The 17,539-nt window shown below is 44.1% G+C and overlaps 3 protein-coding genes and 1 non-coding gene across 6 annotated transcripts; 2 read left to right on the top strand and 2 right to left on the bottom strand.

The window, feature by feature from the left end:
* Window positions 1–295: 295 nt before the first annotated feature.
* TRNAG-UCC lies at window positions 296–367 on the bottom strand. Its single transcript has one exon. It is a non-coding gene; the product is annotated as a tRNA-Gly (tRNA).
* Window positions 368–6,661: 6,294 nt separating this feature from the next.
* On the top strand, window positions 6,662–8,105 carry LOC115743508 (probable sugar phosphate/phosphate translocator At2g25520). Its single transcript, XM_030678318.2, has 2 exons — window positions 6,662–7,845; window positions 7,886–8,105. Exon 1 carries the CDS (start codon window positions 6,717–6,719, stop codon window positions 7,773–7,775), a length of 1,059 nt encoding a protein of 352 aa, XP_030534178.1. The 5' UTR covers window positions 6,662–6,716; the 3' UTR covers window positions 7,776–7,845; window positions 7,886–8,105.
* A 1,392-nt stretch (window positions 8,106–9,497) lies between these two features.
* LOC115743506 (pentatricopeptide repeat-containing protein At4g21065-like) lies at window positions 9,498–12,329 on the bottom strand. Its single transcript, XM_030678315.2, has one exon. It carries the CDS (start codon window positions 12,223–12,225, stop codon window positions 10,339–10,341), a length of 1,887 nt encoding a protein of 628 aa, XP_030534175.2. The 5' UTR covers window positions 12,226–12,329; the 3' UTR covers window positions 9,498–10,338.
* Window positions 12,330–13,050: 721 nt separating this feature from the next.
* On the top strand, window positions 13,051–17,124 carry LOC115743507 (adenine nucleotide transporter BT1, chloroplastic/mitochondrial-like). 3 transcript variants are annotated; one of them, XM_030678317.2, is made up of 4 exons: window positions 13,051–13,301; window positions 13,523–14,179; window positions 16,209–16,370; window positions 16,448–17,124. In XM_030678317.2, exons 2-4 carry the CDS (start codon window positions 13,622–13,624, stop codon window positions 16,919–16,921), a joined length of 1,194 nt encoding a protein of 397 aa, XP_030534177.2. In that variant the 5' UTR covers window positions 13,051–13,301; window positions 13,523–13,621; the 3' UTR covers window positions 16,922–17,124. The 3 variants fall into 3 exon arrangements, with proteins under 3 accessions (XP_030534177.2, XP_048133646.1, XP_030534176.2); XM_030678316.2 differs by having other exon boundaries at window positions 13,052–13,305; XM_048277689.1 differs by having other exon boundaries at window positions 13,051–14,179.
* The last annotated feature ends 415 nt before the right edge of the window (window positions 17,125–17,539 follow it).

The raw sequence follows: 17,539 nt of genomic DNA, 5'->3' as shown, positions 1-17,539 counted from the left end.
GTCTAGAGTTTGAGCCTGAAGCAAAAATTAAACAATCTAGGTAGCTTGCGGACAAGACTTATCCGCGAAATTGAAGCGGAAATTGGAATTTTTGCGGATGATCGAAACAACCCAAGCAGAACACGGTTACTTCTTTCGTGACTTGGGAGTCCACGAAGAAAGTAAATATAAAGGAAAGTGAAGCTGGATGTTACCTTCTCAAATAAAGGGTTGCCTTTGACCGATTCAAAGTTGGACTTCTGACAGTGGGGTATATAAATATAATCCCGAAGGCCCACAAAAAGCAAAAACGACATGCGTTTGCCGGGAGTCGAACCCGGGTCTATTGCTTGGAAGGCAATTATCCTAACCGTTGGACTACAAACGCTAGGTGACGCTCGGTCGTGTCTAATCATTATAATGTAGCAAGATGTCTGTGAGATAAAAAGGCCCCAAGGACATCTAACGGAATGAGGGGTGGGCATTTAGGGCCGCCGGTGCCGACCAACACGTCACACGAATGGGTTGGTCGGACTGCACCCAATCTAGAACAAGTCGGAAAGCCGAGATTCTCGTGTCGGCCTCGGGGTACTCCACACCGGATTGCCGAGCGACAAGTGGCAAACACTCCTTTTGCAACGGCATAAGTAGTTCTCCAGACCCTACATTTTGAATTGGGCATAGGAGGGCTTTTGTTTAGAGGACGGGCCTCAGCTAGCTCCTACCTTGTTGCAGTCGGCAAGTCGCCTCCGGTGATCTTATTGGTGGTACGGCCAACTTGAGGCCCAATGTAAAGTGACTCAGTTGATGTACATGACAAAAATCTTCTCTTCTTTCTGCAAATAACTCTCACTCAATGTAAAAGCTAAATATATCCACGAATCAAGCCCTCGTTGCTTGGGTTTTGCACTCTTGATGTTTCTTGAAATTTCTCTGCAACAAAATATCTTTCACCGAAATTCATTCTTTGGCTTTTAGAAGTGATAAAGGGTCCTATGGAGATCTCGGACGTGAGAGATCCAAATAGTAATAAAACCAACACGTGAGGTTTGCAAAGATTTCGATAGAATTACATATATATTGTCTCAACCAGAGTTTGACTCAATGGAGAGGCTCTGTAAGCACAACTCAAAGGAATCGATGCAAATGAAAACGAAAGAAAATATACAAAACCAGAATTTGACTTAATGGAATGGGTTGGTGAGCACCACTTCACTCAAAAGATGATGAATCAATGCACTCAAAACTGTGCTGAAGTTTGACTTTACGACAAAGTATTGAATACGCTTCGATAATATACCAGAGTTTGACTAGACAACGATGATCCGAAAGCTACAATTAAGAAAAGTAAAGTGCAAGACGATAAGTGAAAATAAGATAAATTTATTAATTTGTTCGGAGGGCTTTTCTATGGTTCTCTAGTGGTATTTATAATGGTTGAGGAGGTACTGCTCTTCATAAGTTGTGATTTTAGCATGACAATAGCCGACAATTTACCATCTTTCACCACCCTTTTTGACTAGGTCCTTAAGCAATTACTTGGCTTTAAATAATTGTCCATATTCTTGTCTTAGCTCAACCTCTTTACCCAGGCCAGTTGCGTCCACGTTCTTCCACTTCTCGAGACTTTCAAGTCAAAATCCCAGTAATTGTCGATAAGTGCGTTAGCTAATCTTCTCTCATTCGTGCAACTTATGTTCATGTCCTCCGTACTTTACGAACTCTTGGGTCGTATTTTCAGGAGCTTACTCCATCTTTACTTGCCGCTAAGAAATTCAAATATAAATTTTTGTCTTGTTTGACGCTCCTTGAAAAGTTCTTGAATCTTTGGAGGGACTACCTTTCATTGACGCCCATGTCAATAGCTCAAACTTGTTTTACCTATCCTTAATATGCTCCGTAATGCGGCATTATCCTTGCCAAATGATATTTCTCCTTGATGGTGTCAATAGCATTTTCATGCGCTCTGCACATGCCTTTATTCATATTCTGTTGAAATGCCTGCTCCTCGTGCATTTATCATGTGTGTCGATTCCCCCCACGTATTTTGCAAGGATGTCAATTTCTCACATGCGCAGCACATGTTTTGATGGACAGATTATATGGAGCGCTAACACTTAGAAATATGATTTTTTATCGGTTTCGGCGCTTTGGAGGAGCTTGATAGTCGAGAATGGTTTCTACCTAGGAAGTAACTCACAGAGTCATTCTGTCATCAGATATGGGATTGGATTTGGACGTGTTATCAGAATAAGATCTGGATCAAGGGTTGGAAGTTCCAACCCGCTCACCCTACACGCTTCAAGCAAGTTCCATGGGAAGGCCCTGCAACTGCAAGCCCTCCTCTCTTCCCGAGTAAATACGTAGGCGACGTTGGAAGCTAAAGGCCTAACCAGCTGACGCCTTCTTCAGCTGTAAATGGAAAAGAGTGTCGACGGAGGTTGCGTGCTTGTCGTTGCCCTCAGATCCGCCGGCTCGGTTCATCGTTGCCCGGGTCGCTGTCCCCCACCGGTTTCAATGATGCGGTGGCCGTTTCCTTCTCGTTGTCTGGCACGTGTGAAGAGGGTTTTTCTGAAACAAACTAGTGCAAGTCCGAGGAAGGAAGAGGGAAGGAGACAACGACAGGGCTCGATTCAACTGCCCTCTGTCTATTGTTTAATTTCCCAATGAGCAGATGCAGAAGTTGGATGGATAGACTGCGTCAACAACGCAATTAGCACCGCCCCCTTGAAAGTTCTACCGGTCAAGGAAACGTGCACGCCCACTTCTTATCGGAAACTATATGGTGGAAAATGTGACAGTTCTGAAAATTATTTTTGAGAAAATGACACTATTTTTTTTTTAAGGAAAATGACATTATTTTTTTGTTCTCAGCTTAAACATGAAAACGAAATAATATTTTCCTTCGTTTAATAAGAAAAATCTAATTTAAGTTTTTTTAGGATACACGTTATTCTAGCTGCAATGGATCCTGACGTGAGCACGAGCACCTATGTCTCCTTGGATTCGAGCACGGGCACCGAGGTCTCAGGCCTAGCCTTAATGGATCCGAGCACAACCTCGGGTGCAGGTGTTGGCGATCCGAGCATAGGTACTTAGATCTCATGCTCAGCCTTTGTGGACCTAGGCCCGAGTGTTGAGCCATCAAGCATGGGCCCCGATGCTTCAATCCTGACCTCAATGGACACAGGGATTGGCGTTTGGGGCCTAGGCTTGGGCATCAAGGTCCCAAGTCTGCCTTTTTGGACCCAAACGAGGGCAGCGGGGATCTGAGCACGAGTCCAAACGTGATGGACTCGGACGCAGGCGCCGAAGATCTCTTATTGGATGTCAGGGACTCAAGAATTAGCATTGGGGTTTCCATGCTCAAGTGTAGGGTTTCATGAATATTTCGGAAAAATGATTTCAGCTTTTTAAACTGCATTGGAGTTTGAAAAATCGAGTCATGTTTGTTCGCTAAAAACCGTCAACAGGGACCATCGATCGAACAACATTGAATAACAAAACAAGATTAACGATTTCCGAAGTTACACTACAATCCTTGTACTTGATTGACAGAAGATTGCAACCAACAAAGGAAGCATGACATGTACATAAATTGACTGAAAGTACATGAAATAAATCAACTAAACATTTCACTTGTTGGTAAGCAGTTACTCCTCTCTTTTTGTAGATGCTCAACATGTTCGATTCCTCAATCAACACTCAGAGTTAGTCTTGACCCAACTTTGCTTTCTATCATCAACTGACCAGACTTAAAGAGCTTCCCATTTGTATCAATGGTCAGTGGCTATCAATTGCTTATTAACTTAACCATTTGACATTAAAGTTGGCACATTTAGGGTGCCAATAACATTATTAGAAGTTTGGAACTCATTTTTCCAAAACCCCCCCTTATCTTCATCACATCCATTTGGACTGGAGACCTCACGGCCGAACCCGGACCCAAGTTCTTAGTCTCGAACCTAAGCACTTGGCCCCGGGTGCCAGATGCCTTTAGTTGGTGGTCTAGGGATCCCGATGCCCAAACTCAGGACCCGGTATCGAAGTCGCCTCTTTGGTGCCCGGGACTAGTAGTCCTAGGATCTTGGCGGACCAAAAGTTAGGCTTGGGACCTAGACACCCGCTTCACGGTCTAATAGGTCCTCAATGACCCTATTAGGCCAGGCCATCCCCGACGATTAGAGCCGGTACCTTGGCACTTAGGCTCGAAACCCCTACTGAAGACCTCGGCTGCCAACCCTAGAAATTCACACTTGATCAAATCGAGCCCGACCATGCAATGAGGATCATATCGATCAGAAAAAAATTGCCAAGAGCAAGCAGCCAGTGATGCGGGATTAACTATTAATCCCACATAAGATGTCCAAACATCAGTAGCGACGAGAACCATGGAAGGCTGTCGCAGTCGGTTAACTGGAGATAGGCGTTCTCTCTTTGTTTGCTGCCATAGATTTGGAAGTCTCCATGTCTTGTCCGTTGCCAATATGCTTTTGGGACGTCGAACTTATTCTCCATGAAAGTAATAATCCCAAGAAAATAAGAAGAGAATAAAGATTCAAGAAACCCTAAATTTGCCGAACGCTACAGCGATCGATCCACCAATAGTCAAACCTCGAAACAATACATGCCCCGAAGGTACGAAGTCTAATGATAAGGTTTGGTACGAAGGTGTTATCAAATGAGCTGTTTTTGTTCTTGTTTTTTTCGTTTTTTTTTTTTTGTCAACCGGTTTGCACCGGGGAAAGAACTTCATGTTTGAAAATCGAGGCACCAAGTCAATTTAAGGATTCGACCCAAAAAAAAAAATTAATTTAAGGAGAGTGATAGAGTTTAATTAATTACGTATGTTTCGTGAAGAATGAATAATTCGTAATATATATTTTTAAAATGATTGCTTGTATCGCTTGCAATAATTAGTCAATAGAAAATTTTCTTGCTAGCGATAATATAATTTATGTCTAAATGTTTTCGTCAACGATGAAAATATTTTTTGTTCATTCAATTTTGCAAACGATAGAAGTAATTGCTTTCAGAAAAATATATTCAGAATCATTCGTTTTCTCATGAAGTAAACAAAGCCTTAGACGTGTTTTTCCAAAGACTCTGAACTACAATGAATTTCGTTAAAATAGTAAATCTTACTTGTTAATTGATCGAATAAAGATATATCATAATCTTTTGTATACCAAGATCTATTGTTTTACTTATAATAAATCCTCTCAAAACTAGATTTCTTCAATGGCACTGCTTCATAAGTGACGCAAAACGCCTGTTAACAACATCATTCCAAATGCGATGTCTAGTTGCTTGGTTGGTGGAAGATAATGGTATGAATCAATTGCATTTTAAGGACACAGTGGATCCACATCGAACCTAATTAACTGAGTGTTTAGAGTTTTCGTACAACTACTACACCGCGATTGATTTGTCCACTGCATCATCCGAAAATGTGCTGAAGCAAGTAATTTTTATTTTATTTTTTCTGATGAAGCAGAGCTGGTAATTTTAGGTGAGACTAAATGTGATCTCATGTACTCATTGCTTCTAAATATATAATTAGCTTAATTTCAATAACAGTTTGAATTTAAATCATATCTTGTTTCCTTTTCCTCTCCGTGCCAAGTCGAGGGAAGGCAAGCCAAGTCAACTGCGCGAGGCACGTGCTTGTCGCGTGGAGGGCGAGGCATGGAGATGGAACGCATGCATTGCACCAAAGGGGGGGGAAAGTTGAAAAATTGGCTCGTTTAAGACTTTTATTTTGGAACCAATTTATGCAAAATGTTTTTTTTTTTTTTTTTTTGGGGGTGTGGTGTTGGTGCGATAAAACTGCATGGAGCGTGTAGAATTGTGGTGTTTTTCATGGCGTTTATTTAGAAACACTTTATTTAATTATTCATCGACCGCACAATGACGAAAATATATAAGCGATGTCGATATCCGAATTTCGAATTATATGTATCACCCATTCTTCTCAGGATGATGCTCCTCATCCGGGATGTTTTCATACCAAAACATGGTAGCTATGCCAGACAAATTTAATCCTGCATGCCTAAGGTTCGCAAAAAATTTCGCGGACTCAAAACCAGTCCTTGATACTACATATTTTTAGGATTCATGATGGTGCCGACACAAACTAAGACACCTTACTTTTATCCAAGATTCGAAAATTCGACCGGAGATTTTGACTATACCTTTTGCCTTTCGTTATTACCTATCATTCAAGCTACTGGATGAATCAAGAATCGTGTCAGCCCTTAGTCACTAACTCGCCTTTTTTGATTGTTTAACATTAATCTTGTATCTAATGTTTTGTTCTAGAATGTGGTTATCGAATGCCATGATGCTTTTTCTCTCATGTATGTACAACACAAGCAACTCGTGATTGGAGACCACTTGAGAGTGTCGAGATAATTATGCAAAAAAAAGAGACTTAAAAGTGCCTAAAAAAACAAAAGGGGGATTAAAAAAAAATTACTTTTTGCGAGGATCAAATTGGGGAAACCGGAAACCGTCCGAACAGGTAACTCCGGACAAAATAAATAAACAAAATTTAAAAAAAAAAAGGGGAAAATTAAAATCACCAGAGGTGTGAATCTTTTGTTTCCCAGCCGAGCACAGAAACTTTAAAAATCCTCTGCGCTCTCTCTCTCTCTCTCCGACACCATCTTCTTCACCAAAGCCCCCACCACTCGCCTCTTCGTCCCGCCGCCGCCGCTGCCGCTCCGCTGCCGGAAATGGGGAAGGGAGGGTCGCTGAGCGAGGGTCTGGTGAGGAAGATCGTCCTGTCCTACACCTACGTCGCCGTCTGGATCTTCCTCTCCTTCACCGTCATCGTCTACAACAAGTACATCCTCGACCGGAAGCTCTACAATTGGCCCTTCCCAGTCTCCCTCACCCTCCTCCACATGTCCTTCTGCTCCGCCCTCGCCTTCCTCCTCGTCAACGTCTTCAAGGTCGTCGAGCCCGTCGCCATGTCCCGGGACCTCTACCTCTCCTCCGTCGTCCCCATCGGCGCCCTGTACGCCCTCTCCCTCTGGCTATCCAACTCCGCCTACATCTACCTCTCCGTCTCCTTCATCCAGATGCTCAAGGCCCTCATGCCCGTCGCCGTCTACTCCATCGGCGTCTTGCTTAAAAGAGAGACCTTCAAGTCCCAGACCATGCTCAACATGGTGTCGATCTCGCTCGGCGTCGGCGTCGCCGCCTACGGCGAGGCCAAGTTCGACGCCTGGGGCGTGGCCCTCCAGCTCGGCGCCGTCGCCTTCGAGGCCACGAGGCTGGTCCTGATCCAGATCCTGCTCACCTCCAAGGGGATTCAGCTGAACCCCATCACGTCCCTGTACTACGTCGCGCCGTGCTGCCTCGTCTTCCTGCTCGTGCCGTGGGTCTTCGTGGAGTACCCGGTGCTCGTGAAGTCCTCGAGCTTCCGGCCCGACCTCGTGGTCTTCGGTACCAACTCGCTCTGCGCGTTCGCGCTCAACCTGGCCGTGTTCCTGCTCGTCGGCAAGACCTCGGCGCTGACGATGAACGTGGCGGGCGTGGTGAAGGACTGGCTGCTGATCGCCTTCTCGTGGTCGGTGATCAAGGACACGGTGACGCCGGTGAACCTGTTCGGGTACGGGCTGGCGTTCCTGGGCGTCGCGTACTACAACCACTCGAAGCTGCAGGCGCTCAAGGCGAAGGAAGCGCAGAAGAAGGCGGCGGCGCAGGCGGGCGAGGGGGAGGCCGGGAGGTTGCTGGGGCAGAGGGAAGGAGACGGGTCGGTGGGAGAGAAGAGGGACTCTCAAGCCTGAGGACAATTCCTTGAACGTTCGATGACCAAGAAGGCGAAATCTGCGAAATGAAGAACGAAAATGGAGAGAATTAAGGATACCCGCCAGAAAGACTAAATCCAATGCAGAGTATGCAAATGCATTCTTGCAGTTTCTTGCTCTGCTTCACATGCTGGTTATGAGATTTTACTTCTTTTGGTTACCGATTAGCATACTTCAAAGCCTTATTCACTAGAGGTGAAGAATCTCTTATTGCTAGTCAAATTTCCTCTTATCGTTGCAAATTTTCGGTCCCTTTTTGTATCCTAAACCTTCTTCTTCACTTATGGAGATTTACTCCTGATTTTGCCCCGTGAATTTCATGTGCCCTGTCCTCTGAAGGCCTTCTGTTGTGGAATGCTTCATGTGGACACTAATGGCATGCTGTCACATTGGTTAAACATGGTGCCTTGGCTCTTAAACTTTGATTCAGGGCACCAACAAAAACACTAGGTCTGCTCAGCAATTTGTCCGACTTGGTGGGCCTATGAGTCTCTGGATTTTGAAGCCATGAGACCCTTTCTTTCTTTAAGACTGAAATTGTGTGCATTGTGAAATTGGAAGTCACAGAGGGCCGTCATAGAGGAGTGGAGGAACGACAGGATAAATGGTTGAAACCAATGGAAAATGCTCAGCCCATGAAAGTTTTGAAGTTGCAGAAGTAACTGCACTGGACCCAACAGACGACAATGGCAGCTCCAGGGTGTTTATTACCTTCCCCCCTGCGAGGCTGCGTCGGCGCTGATGCTCTCTGTTGCTCACTGGGGGTTTCACGTTCCGCTTTGATTGCGTAGGAGAGTGAAGTTCACGTCTTCTCTAGGCACAAAGCTGTACGCTGTTTCAGAGAGCCTCTTAAATTGTGTCGGTGAGCTTAAAAGAGTTGCTCTCTTGGTGAGTTTCGCTCCCACCTAAAAATAGGAAACCGTATGACCAAACGCCGACGCGTTCATGAGTACAATAACGACGATGATGCGGGTATTCTTGTCCCTGCCCGACCGGGAGGGATAATCTGTCTTAATCTGTGATTTATCATGGCACTGTTCAAGTACACGAAGAAGACCAAATGCAGAGTTTTGACCGTTTTGTCTCTATCTGTGATAAACAATGCCTTAGATCTGTGGAACTCGCGGGAAGTCCGTGCAGCATTTGCGGTCAAAAGGCCAAAAAGCATCTCTCCATGGTCATCCACCTTAAGAAGATGCTTCTTCCGTCATATGCTTCCCCTGTTTTGAGTTATGATCTAGATGTAAACATCCAACGGAAAAGCATCCCCTCTCGGTTCTCGGCCCAACCTGGCCAAGTTGTGCATTCTGTCTTCTCCATTCTTGGCCCGACCTTGCAAAATTGCAGAGAGCTAAAAGGCAATTACCCTGATAAGAAGCAGGATGCGGATCCCCACGCTGCAACTGATTTCAAGTGAGCTTACCACTAGACCCCATAGCTCTGTTGTTGGCTCTCAGTCTGAGTGGCAAAGCTTATAAATTGTCTCGACGACAGTCCAGGTGAAAGTTAGATCCAATTGCGGCCCCTTCGAATCTGTTTGAGGGGGCTGCTATTCCTTTCCTCTAATGACTAAATGTCAAACCTACCACGTTAGGTCTGGAGAGAGATAGGACCGGTTATATAATCATAGCTAATCAGATGCGAGCCCCTCCTCAGGCGGAGTGCGTACCAGTTTCTTCCAGACTAGTCAGGTAGTACTAATGATCTAATTTATTCTTCTTGACGAGAGCAAGGACAAAACATGATTTGTATGAACATACCCCACTTAGTGTATCGGCAACCCATCTCTCCCTTAATTCTGAAAAGCTCAGAGCATGCCTTTTGATTTTGAAGCTGAAGTTTCTCAGTTCTGGGGACATCTCAATATCCATGACTATTTTGCAGATCCTGCTTACTCAACCCAGACTCAATCAGGCTATCTTTATGGCGTATTACCTTGCTATTCCAAATTTGGTGCCCCCAATGTAAAACACATTGCTCCACCCAGATGGAACTCAGCGTAGGGTGGGTTGTCAAAATAATCATTAGAGCAACGGTGTGCTCCAGATGAAAATTCCTGTTTCTCAGATCGCAAATCTCACAAGCATCCCGAAGAGAAGTTGTGGCGGAGGCCTTAGCAAGATTTTGCAGGTTTATCCAACACTTAGGAGTTAGTATTCAGATAAAAGCAAATAGCACCTTGTCGAAATCTGTTTCCTCCCTAAAATGAATGTTTCATGAAGGCCTCAGGTGAGAAAGAAAGCCAGCTCCTGCCTCCAAACCCATCTTATTCTCTGATACATGTTCTGCATTCAAACAAAGAGATCACCTCAATTTTGGATCAGTCAATGGAGTACTCACAATCACACAGGTTGGAATATCGTGGATGCTATGATCCCCGATAGAGGATTCTGGCTAAGAACCTCCGAGCGAAGAACTTTTGCACTTTGCATAAGACATTCTCTCTCTACAAGTAAAACATTTGAGTGGAGCTAAAACATTCGATCCCAAGCCATGAAACATGATGTTCCACTTGATGTGAGTCCCACAATGCAGGGACATATCACCAAAAGTCTGCACATGAGCACATGCCATCCTTGAAATGGTGAAATCTAGTCCTGTCCCTCACAACTATTTCTCGATCATAAATTTTGGAGATGAACTTGGTAGCAGAGTGACAATCCTCGCAAACTCGCAAGTTCTTCACTATGCGGATAGAAGTTCCAGGTGGTGTCCTGAGAAGAGCAAATGCAATTGCCAACTTTTCACTGTGCCTATTCAAAGCATCTTCCTTATCCTCTTCATTAATATCGAGGAGCACCTCCGACGTAGAAGCAAGATATCCAGCCTTCTTTATCTCCCTCCCCATCTCATCCAACATCTCATAGATTTCCTTATACCGATCATGCGACTTGTCGCCAGACACAAATTCATAAATCTCGTTCTCTAGTTCGATCAAGGTGCTTCCAGGAATCTTTCTCATCCCCTTGGTGTCCATCACCTCTCTGATCTTGGTTTTCTTTTCCCAATGGGACATTTTTGCATATATATTCGAGAGCAAAACATAATTTGACTCGTGCATGGGTTCTTTTCCGATTAACCTTTTGGTGATGTCCTCCCCAAGCTTGAGCTCACCATGTGCCCGGCAAGCATTAACCAAGGTTCGCCAAATAACTGGGTTCGGTTCGAGGGGCATTTTCTCGACAAACTCTATGGCCTTTTGGATGAGACCAGCCCTACAGAGCAGATCTACCAAGCAACCATAGTGCTCTATCTTATGTTCAATACCAAATCTCTTTGTCATCAAGTTGAAATAATCTCTGCCCTTCTCAACCAAGCCAGAGTGACTACAAGCTGAAAGCAAGCCAATGAAGGCAACATCATCCGGTACCACACCAGCTGCTATCATCTCATCGAAAAGAGAAACAGCCTCCACACCGCGGCCATGTACTGCAAGACCGCTAATGACAGAAGTCCATGAAACAATTGTTTTTTTACTCATGCTTCTAAACAACCTTAATGCACTATCAACATCTCCGCACTTGGCGAACATGTCGATAAGAGCATTGCACAGCTCCACGGTCTTTTGAACACTTTCTCTCACAACATAGGACTCAACCCACCTACCCAGCTCAAGGGCACCTAAATCTGCACAAGCCGACAACAACAAAACCATAGTAATCTCATCAGGCTTGACCCTGGCAATCTGCATCTTTCTAAATAACGCTACTGCATGACCTGACTCGCCTAAACGTACATACCCACCGATCATGGCACTCCACGAAACAGAGTCCAGCTTCGTCATTCCATCAAATACCTTCCTCGCAAACTCTATCCCCCCTCCACAACAGCTGTACATGTGAACCATCGTGTTCTGCACATGAACATCTTCATCGAACCCGAACTTAAAGACGGAGCCGTGAACCGAGCGGCCCAAACTCAAGTCCCCAATGCCGGCACAGGCCTTAAGAACAAATGGGTAGGTGAACTTGTTCGGCGAAATGCCAGCCCTAAGCATGAGATTATAAAAAGCCAAGGCCTTTCGGGGTTTGCTCTGGGCACAAGCTCGGATGACGGTGTTAAAAAGGAAGGCGTCGTAAAGACGAGCGTCTGCATCAGGCGCGAAGAGGAAAGAGCAGGCGAAGTCGACGGCGTCGAGATCCGAAGACGTGGAGGCGAACTTGGTGAGGACGAGCGGGTTGTTGCCGAGGCCCGATTTGATGATGTGGGTGTGGGCTTGGGCGAGCTTTGGGACAGTGTCGCAGAGCCGGAGCGAAGCTAGGCAGCTCTGTTCCGCCTCTCGCTTGTTCGCGACGGGGGTGCCGCCGCCGCCGCCGCCGCCGCCGTCGATGCGGACGTGACGACGGGGAGACGAAGCGGCGAGGGACGTCGAGAGGGAGGTGAACCCGCGTGCGAGCTTGCTGGCCTTGATGGTGAGTGAGGATTGCATCTGAAGAGTCGGTTCGGACTCGGACTCATTTCTTCCGAGTTTCGTCGTTCATCGGAGTCTACGGATCTTTCGATGCGTTGGGATGCTTCAACGGGGTAGGATCGTAGAAGATATTATAGTTCATAATGTAATTACAGTGCTACTATAATTTGCTATATAATGTTGTTAATTTAAAATTATCAAAATACGATGCAATATTAAAGAAATTAGGCAGTGATTATCACAAAGTAATTTGGGCTTTGCCATTATTCCTCAAGTATTTTCGAGAAATTACAATGTCAAATATCAAAACTTGGTTGGTTATGGACATGTGGAAGTTTAACGCATCTCATTAATTAAGTTTGAGAATCATTCTTCTGTTATTATATATGCTTCATTATACGCTTATCTAGTAGTAATTATATACTAACTTATTATGGCTGTTAAGTTTCGAACAAGTCATACATTTGTGTTGTGAGTCTAAATCCCGTTGAGAAAAATTTAAACAAGTTAGGCAAAATAAGAGCTAAAAGATAAGTTTGAAATCTTATGACGAAGAAAATTGCACAATAATTTTCCATAAAGAATTAGTAGATTGGAGACTTATGCTAAAGAATCATCATGTTTTCCTAATTTTCTCCCTTCCCCTCGCCTATAATTTCTTCTGAAATTTGTTCAAGTATCAATGAATTTTGGCCTTGTTTTGATAAAAACTTTTACCCGAGCAATATTGGTAAGAAAAAAGGAAAAATTTGCAGACAAAGAACCTAGGAAAATAACCGAAATTCTGAAATATATTTTGTTTCCTTTTTTTTTTGGTCGGAAACTCGTTTCCCTCGTTAACTCAGAACGAGGCCCACTCCGATTTCGAATCAGATTCCTCCGACCTCAAACAAACAGCGAAGCAGCCTCAAAACACTATAAAAAGAGAGACTTTGCAAATCAATTTGTCCAGCAACACAGCTCGAGGGAGAGAGAGAGAGAGATAGAGAGGGACTCTTCTGGGTGTCCTCCAATCTCTCTCTCGGAGAACGTTCCTTGATCCTCATCGCCTCCTCTCTCGTAACGTCCGACCAGAATCAGAATCTCTTCACATCGTTCGTATGCTCTGCTCTGACTCTTTTAACTATATGTATTTCAGTTTCGTTGTTGGTCTCTACGGTGAAAACTTCAGTTTTTTTGGGACACCCGTCTCGTCAAAATCCAGTCTTTGCCTCTTAAGCTCTTGAATTTTGGCTATGAGATGGTGAATGGGGGTTGATTGAGTGAACCTCGTCAAAAGCTTGCTTCTGATATGCCTTTTTTTTCGCGTTCACAGGAGAATTCTCAGCTGTCTGTGATTAAGAGGGGTTGTTTATTTTGTAGAAGGATTTGATTGGAACGTCGGAAGCAAGTGCTTGTGGACAAGGGTTTGATCATGGGCAGGAAAGATTTGCAGCTTTTTGATGATAGGAAGGATGGGTTCTTCTCTATTAATAACTTGGGCTATCAATGGAGTTCTGTCGATCCTGATATGTATCCTGGAGGTGGTTTATTTGCCAGTGTAGGCCAAATGGGGATGAAGTTCGGTTTATCGCCGAGTTCGCCTAATACCGGTGATAACGGGGGCTTGAATAGCCTAAAACTAGCCTGCCCCGATTTGATGATTAAGTACGTGTCGACTCCGGAGGGTATTCGGATTGTTGGGGTCCCGGAGGAGGAAGAAACTGTGGGAAATAAAAAGAATGGGCTTAAATTGAAAATAAAGGTGAAAAACCCTTCGTTGAGGAGGTTAATCAGCGGAGCAGTGGCTGGGGCTGTGTCACGGACTGCAGTAGCGCCATTGGAGACTATAAGGACACATCTGATGGTAGGAAACAGTGGGCATTCTAGTACCGAGGTGTTCCAGAATATTGTGAAGACTGATGGGTGGAAGGGATTGTTTAGGGGTAATTTGGTTAATGTGATTCGGGTTGCCCCTAGCAAGGCCATAGAGGTAATGTTGCTTTATTTACTTTTGAAAGTTGAATTGGTTTCTTGTGACTTTTTGTGTCTAATCGGTTGAAACTATGCATGCTGTCCTGCTTTGTTCATTAGTGCCCTCAATATTGTCTATTTAGGATATCTTCTTTCGGTGAATCTTCTGATGTCCGTTTGTCTTTATCATCCAGTCCATTGCTCTCTTTTTCAGCCATGGTACATACATGTACCATATTTGGCTCTATTGCTTCATGTGTTGTTTATTTCTTGTAGAGGTCATGCATTGTTGTGCTTTGCTATCATCGATATTCCTGCAAAGCCACTCAGCAGTCTATGTCTCTTTGTAGTCTCTCGATTTAATTGTCGCTCGATTTGACAGCACTGTTTCTTGATTGGAATATTGACGCCTTTGTAGTGCTGAGAGTTGTCCATCTGTGTTTAACCAGGCCAACAGGACAGACTAAACCATAAGACATACTTTGCTTACGATTTTCTGTCGACTTAAGCTAAGATGAATTTAATGTATATTTGATTGCATGTTTGTGAAAGGCTTTATGACTTAATTGTTCAATTGGAAAGACTTTGACTGAGTTGCATTTTGTACTAACTTGATGGCTCACAATGCTTTTATCATAATGTTTTCAGTTAAATCTTTGCTTCATCTGGGGCTTGTGACATGGCCGTAGTAATGGATATTTAAGGCCCATGCTTTGCTCATCATGGTTGAGTTCCGATATCACAATTAGTTTCTAATGTTTGTCTCTAATGGGAATGCATAAAATTTCTTCATGCTTACATGAATAGTGAGGAGGGATGGTCTTAGTATCCATTACACTGAAAATACTGAGGTCACCGTGAAGGCTTGTATCTTGCTGATCTGGTGACAGTTCTTGAACTAACTTGTTCATGGCACTATGAATGTATCACCTTTTTCTTAGGATTGAAGTTAGAAAGTATATCTGCATGTAGATTGGTTTTCGGTTTTCTCATTTATCATGCAAATGTAACTGGAGTAATCATAATATCTTTTTTCCTTATCAAATGAAAGGGATGATATCCTTCATTTCCTTGGCAATTAATCTTCCACTCTAGGGATGATGTGTTGTGTTGTTAGTACCATCAGGTATTGATTAGTTTCTCAAAAGCCAAGGATGATAATGCTTCCTCTTTCCAAAAGACTTTTTTGCCAGCTTGCACAATCAATGGCGCTACTATGTTGATTAGAGATTAGAGTGGAACCAATGCTTTTCTTTCTGTTTTGCTGTTCTCACTCATTTAGAGTGGAACCGATGCTTCCTGTAAGCTATAGTTGATCCATTCTCAAATATAACACCAAGTCCTATTTGTCGGCAGAATATCTCCATGATAGACCTGAGCACTAGTACCTGTCGCTATGTGATCTATTAGATAACCTCCTAGGTTGGTCTTTTGTCTCAAGTGTTCAAATGCAACCAACGTCTTCAGGTCACTCGAAATTAGTCATGGGTATTTTGAATGGTTGAGAAGTTGCTTGCTATTTAAATGTATCATTTGGTGGATAATCTTGTTCTGTCTCCATTTCTCTCCCTAAGAGAGGAAATGAGTAGGAAAATGATGAAGAAGAGGGGGGAAAACAACTTCGAGAGTCACTAACCGTGATTCTCTAAGTACCCTATTTTTAAGTTGACTAGGTTTGTTCCTTTTCCTATGCACTCAAACGTTTCAAATGTAGTGCTAGAGCTACTTCCTCGCTAGGCATGTCGTCGAGCATGGTAAGTGGGCAAAGACTAATGCCTACCATTTTGTGTTGACAATGACTTATTGGTTTAATAAGCACAATCTTCGACTGGGGAGGCAAGTCTCGAAACAAATTAATCTTCTTGCTTCTCTATCTTCCCAACATTAGCGCAGAGCTTTTTAAAATTGGCTAGCCTCTCATTTAGTAGGCCAAGGTTTCCTTTTCTCTTCATGCATTAAGACGCATTGTGTCAGGGACTTCTTTTTGTACGCGTAAGGGATGTTCTTTGGTTATGTGTACTTAGAAGGTTTTTATTCTTCCTGTGCAGCTATTTGCATATGATACGGTCAACAAGCAGCTGTCACCCAAACCCGGGGAGCAGCCAAAACTTCCAATTCCTGCATCATTGGTTGCCGGGGCCTGTGCGGGTATCAGTTCAACGTTATGCACATACCCTCTCGAGCTAGTCAAAACTCGTCTTACGATACAGGTGCTGGTCAAAAGCTTGCTTGGTATTTAAAGTGCGCAAACTTGCAATAAACTTATATCTTTCTGCTGAAATTGCAGAGAGGGGTTTACGATGGTCTCTTTGACGCATTTGTGAAAATAGTAAAGGAGGAGGGTCCAGCAGAGCTCTACAGAGGCCTCGGGCCTAGCGTCATTGGCGTCATCCCATATGCTGCCACCAACTATTTCGCCTATGACACATTGAGAAAAGCATATAGGAAGGTTTTCAAGCAAGAGAAGATCGGAAACATCGAGACCCTCCTGATTGGATCCATGGCCGGGGCTATTTCGAGCAGTGCGACTTTCCCGCTGGAGGTGGTGCGTAAGCACATGCAGGTCGGGGCCTTGAGCGGGAGAAAGGTGTATAGGGACGTGATCCACGCTTTCACGAGCATACTTGAGCATGAAGGAATCGGGGGCTTATATAGAGGGTTGGGCCCGAGCTGCATGAAGTTGGTGCCGGCTGCTGGGATATCTTTCATGTCCTACGAAGCATGTAAGAGGATATTGGTGGAGGATGACGAGGATGCATAGAAATAGAATTTGCAAGGAGCAGGGAGTTTTGGTTTTCGGTTTTTTGACGAAGAGGAGCTGGTCTTGGGACACCTTTTAGTTATTAGTCGTAGGCATTTTCATGTTTTACATGTTGTCTTTCCCGTTTTGCATCTTTTTCATATGTGGGAGGTCGCAATCGACTCATTGTCACAATTTTTCAAGGTGAGTAATGATTTTTTATTCCTTTTCATTGGAACGGCAATGGTCCATCGGATTAACATTGTGAGGGTCTTCTCTGTATAGGAGGAAAAAAAGTGACAATGTCTTAGAAATTGGATTATCTTTAGAAACATACGGGCGTCTGAAACATATTTTGGTGTGAAGTGATGTGTCTTTGATTCATATTTTCGGAGTGTTGCGGCTATGAAAGACATTGGGCAGGGTGGGGCTGGAGATCACAGTGCCCATACACGCCCTGTGGAGGGACGGACTGCTGCTGCCGCTCCCACCACTGCCCCGTTGCCCATGCGGGGCAGGGCAGCAGGGCCATGCCGGGGACTACTTTAAGGCTGGATTTTTTTTCATCCGCACTGAAGCATGTACAAACGAAACAAGCCATTCCTTGATTTAATGCTTATCAAATTTAAACAGGCTTTC

Source organism: Rhodamnia argentea, chromosome 4, assembly GCF_020921035.1.
Source record: "Rhodamnia argentea isolate NSW1041297 chromosome 4, ASM2092103v1, whole genome shotgun sequence".
Classification (NCBI taxonomy): Eukaryota; Viridiplantae; Streptophyta; class Magnoliopsida; order Myrtales; family Myrtaceae; genus Rhodamnia; species Rhodamnia argentea.
This window is presented reverse-complemented; position numbering and strand designations above follow the sequence as displayed.

Excerpts from the sequence above, each read along its gene's own strand:
- LOC115743508 (XM_030678318.2), top strand. The coding sequence starts at position 6,717 with ATGGGGAAGGGAGGGTCGCTGAGCGAGGGTCTGGTGAGGAAGATCGTC.
- LOC115743506 (XM_030678315.2), bottom strand. The coding sequence starts at position 12,225 with ATGCAATCCTCACTCACCATCAAGGCCAGCAAGCTCGCACGCGGGTTC.
- LOC115743507 (XM_030678317.2), top strand. The coding sequence starts at position 13,622 with ATGGGCAGGAAAGATTTGCAGCTTTTTGATGATAGGAAGGATGGGTTC. Across the intron at positions 14,180-16,208 it reads CCCCTAGCAAGGCCATAGAG|CTATTTGCATATGATACGGT; the intron begins GTAATGTTGCTT and ends CTTCCTGTGCAG. Across the intron at positions 16,371-16,447 it reads AAACTCGTCTTACGATACAG|AGAGGGGTTTACGATGGTCT; the intron begins GTGCTGGTCAAA and ends CTGAAATTGCAG.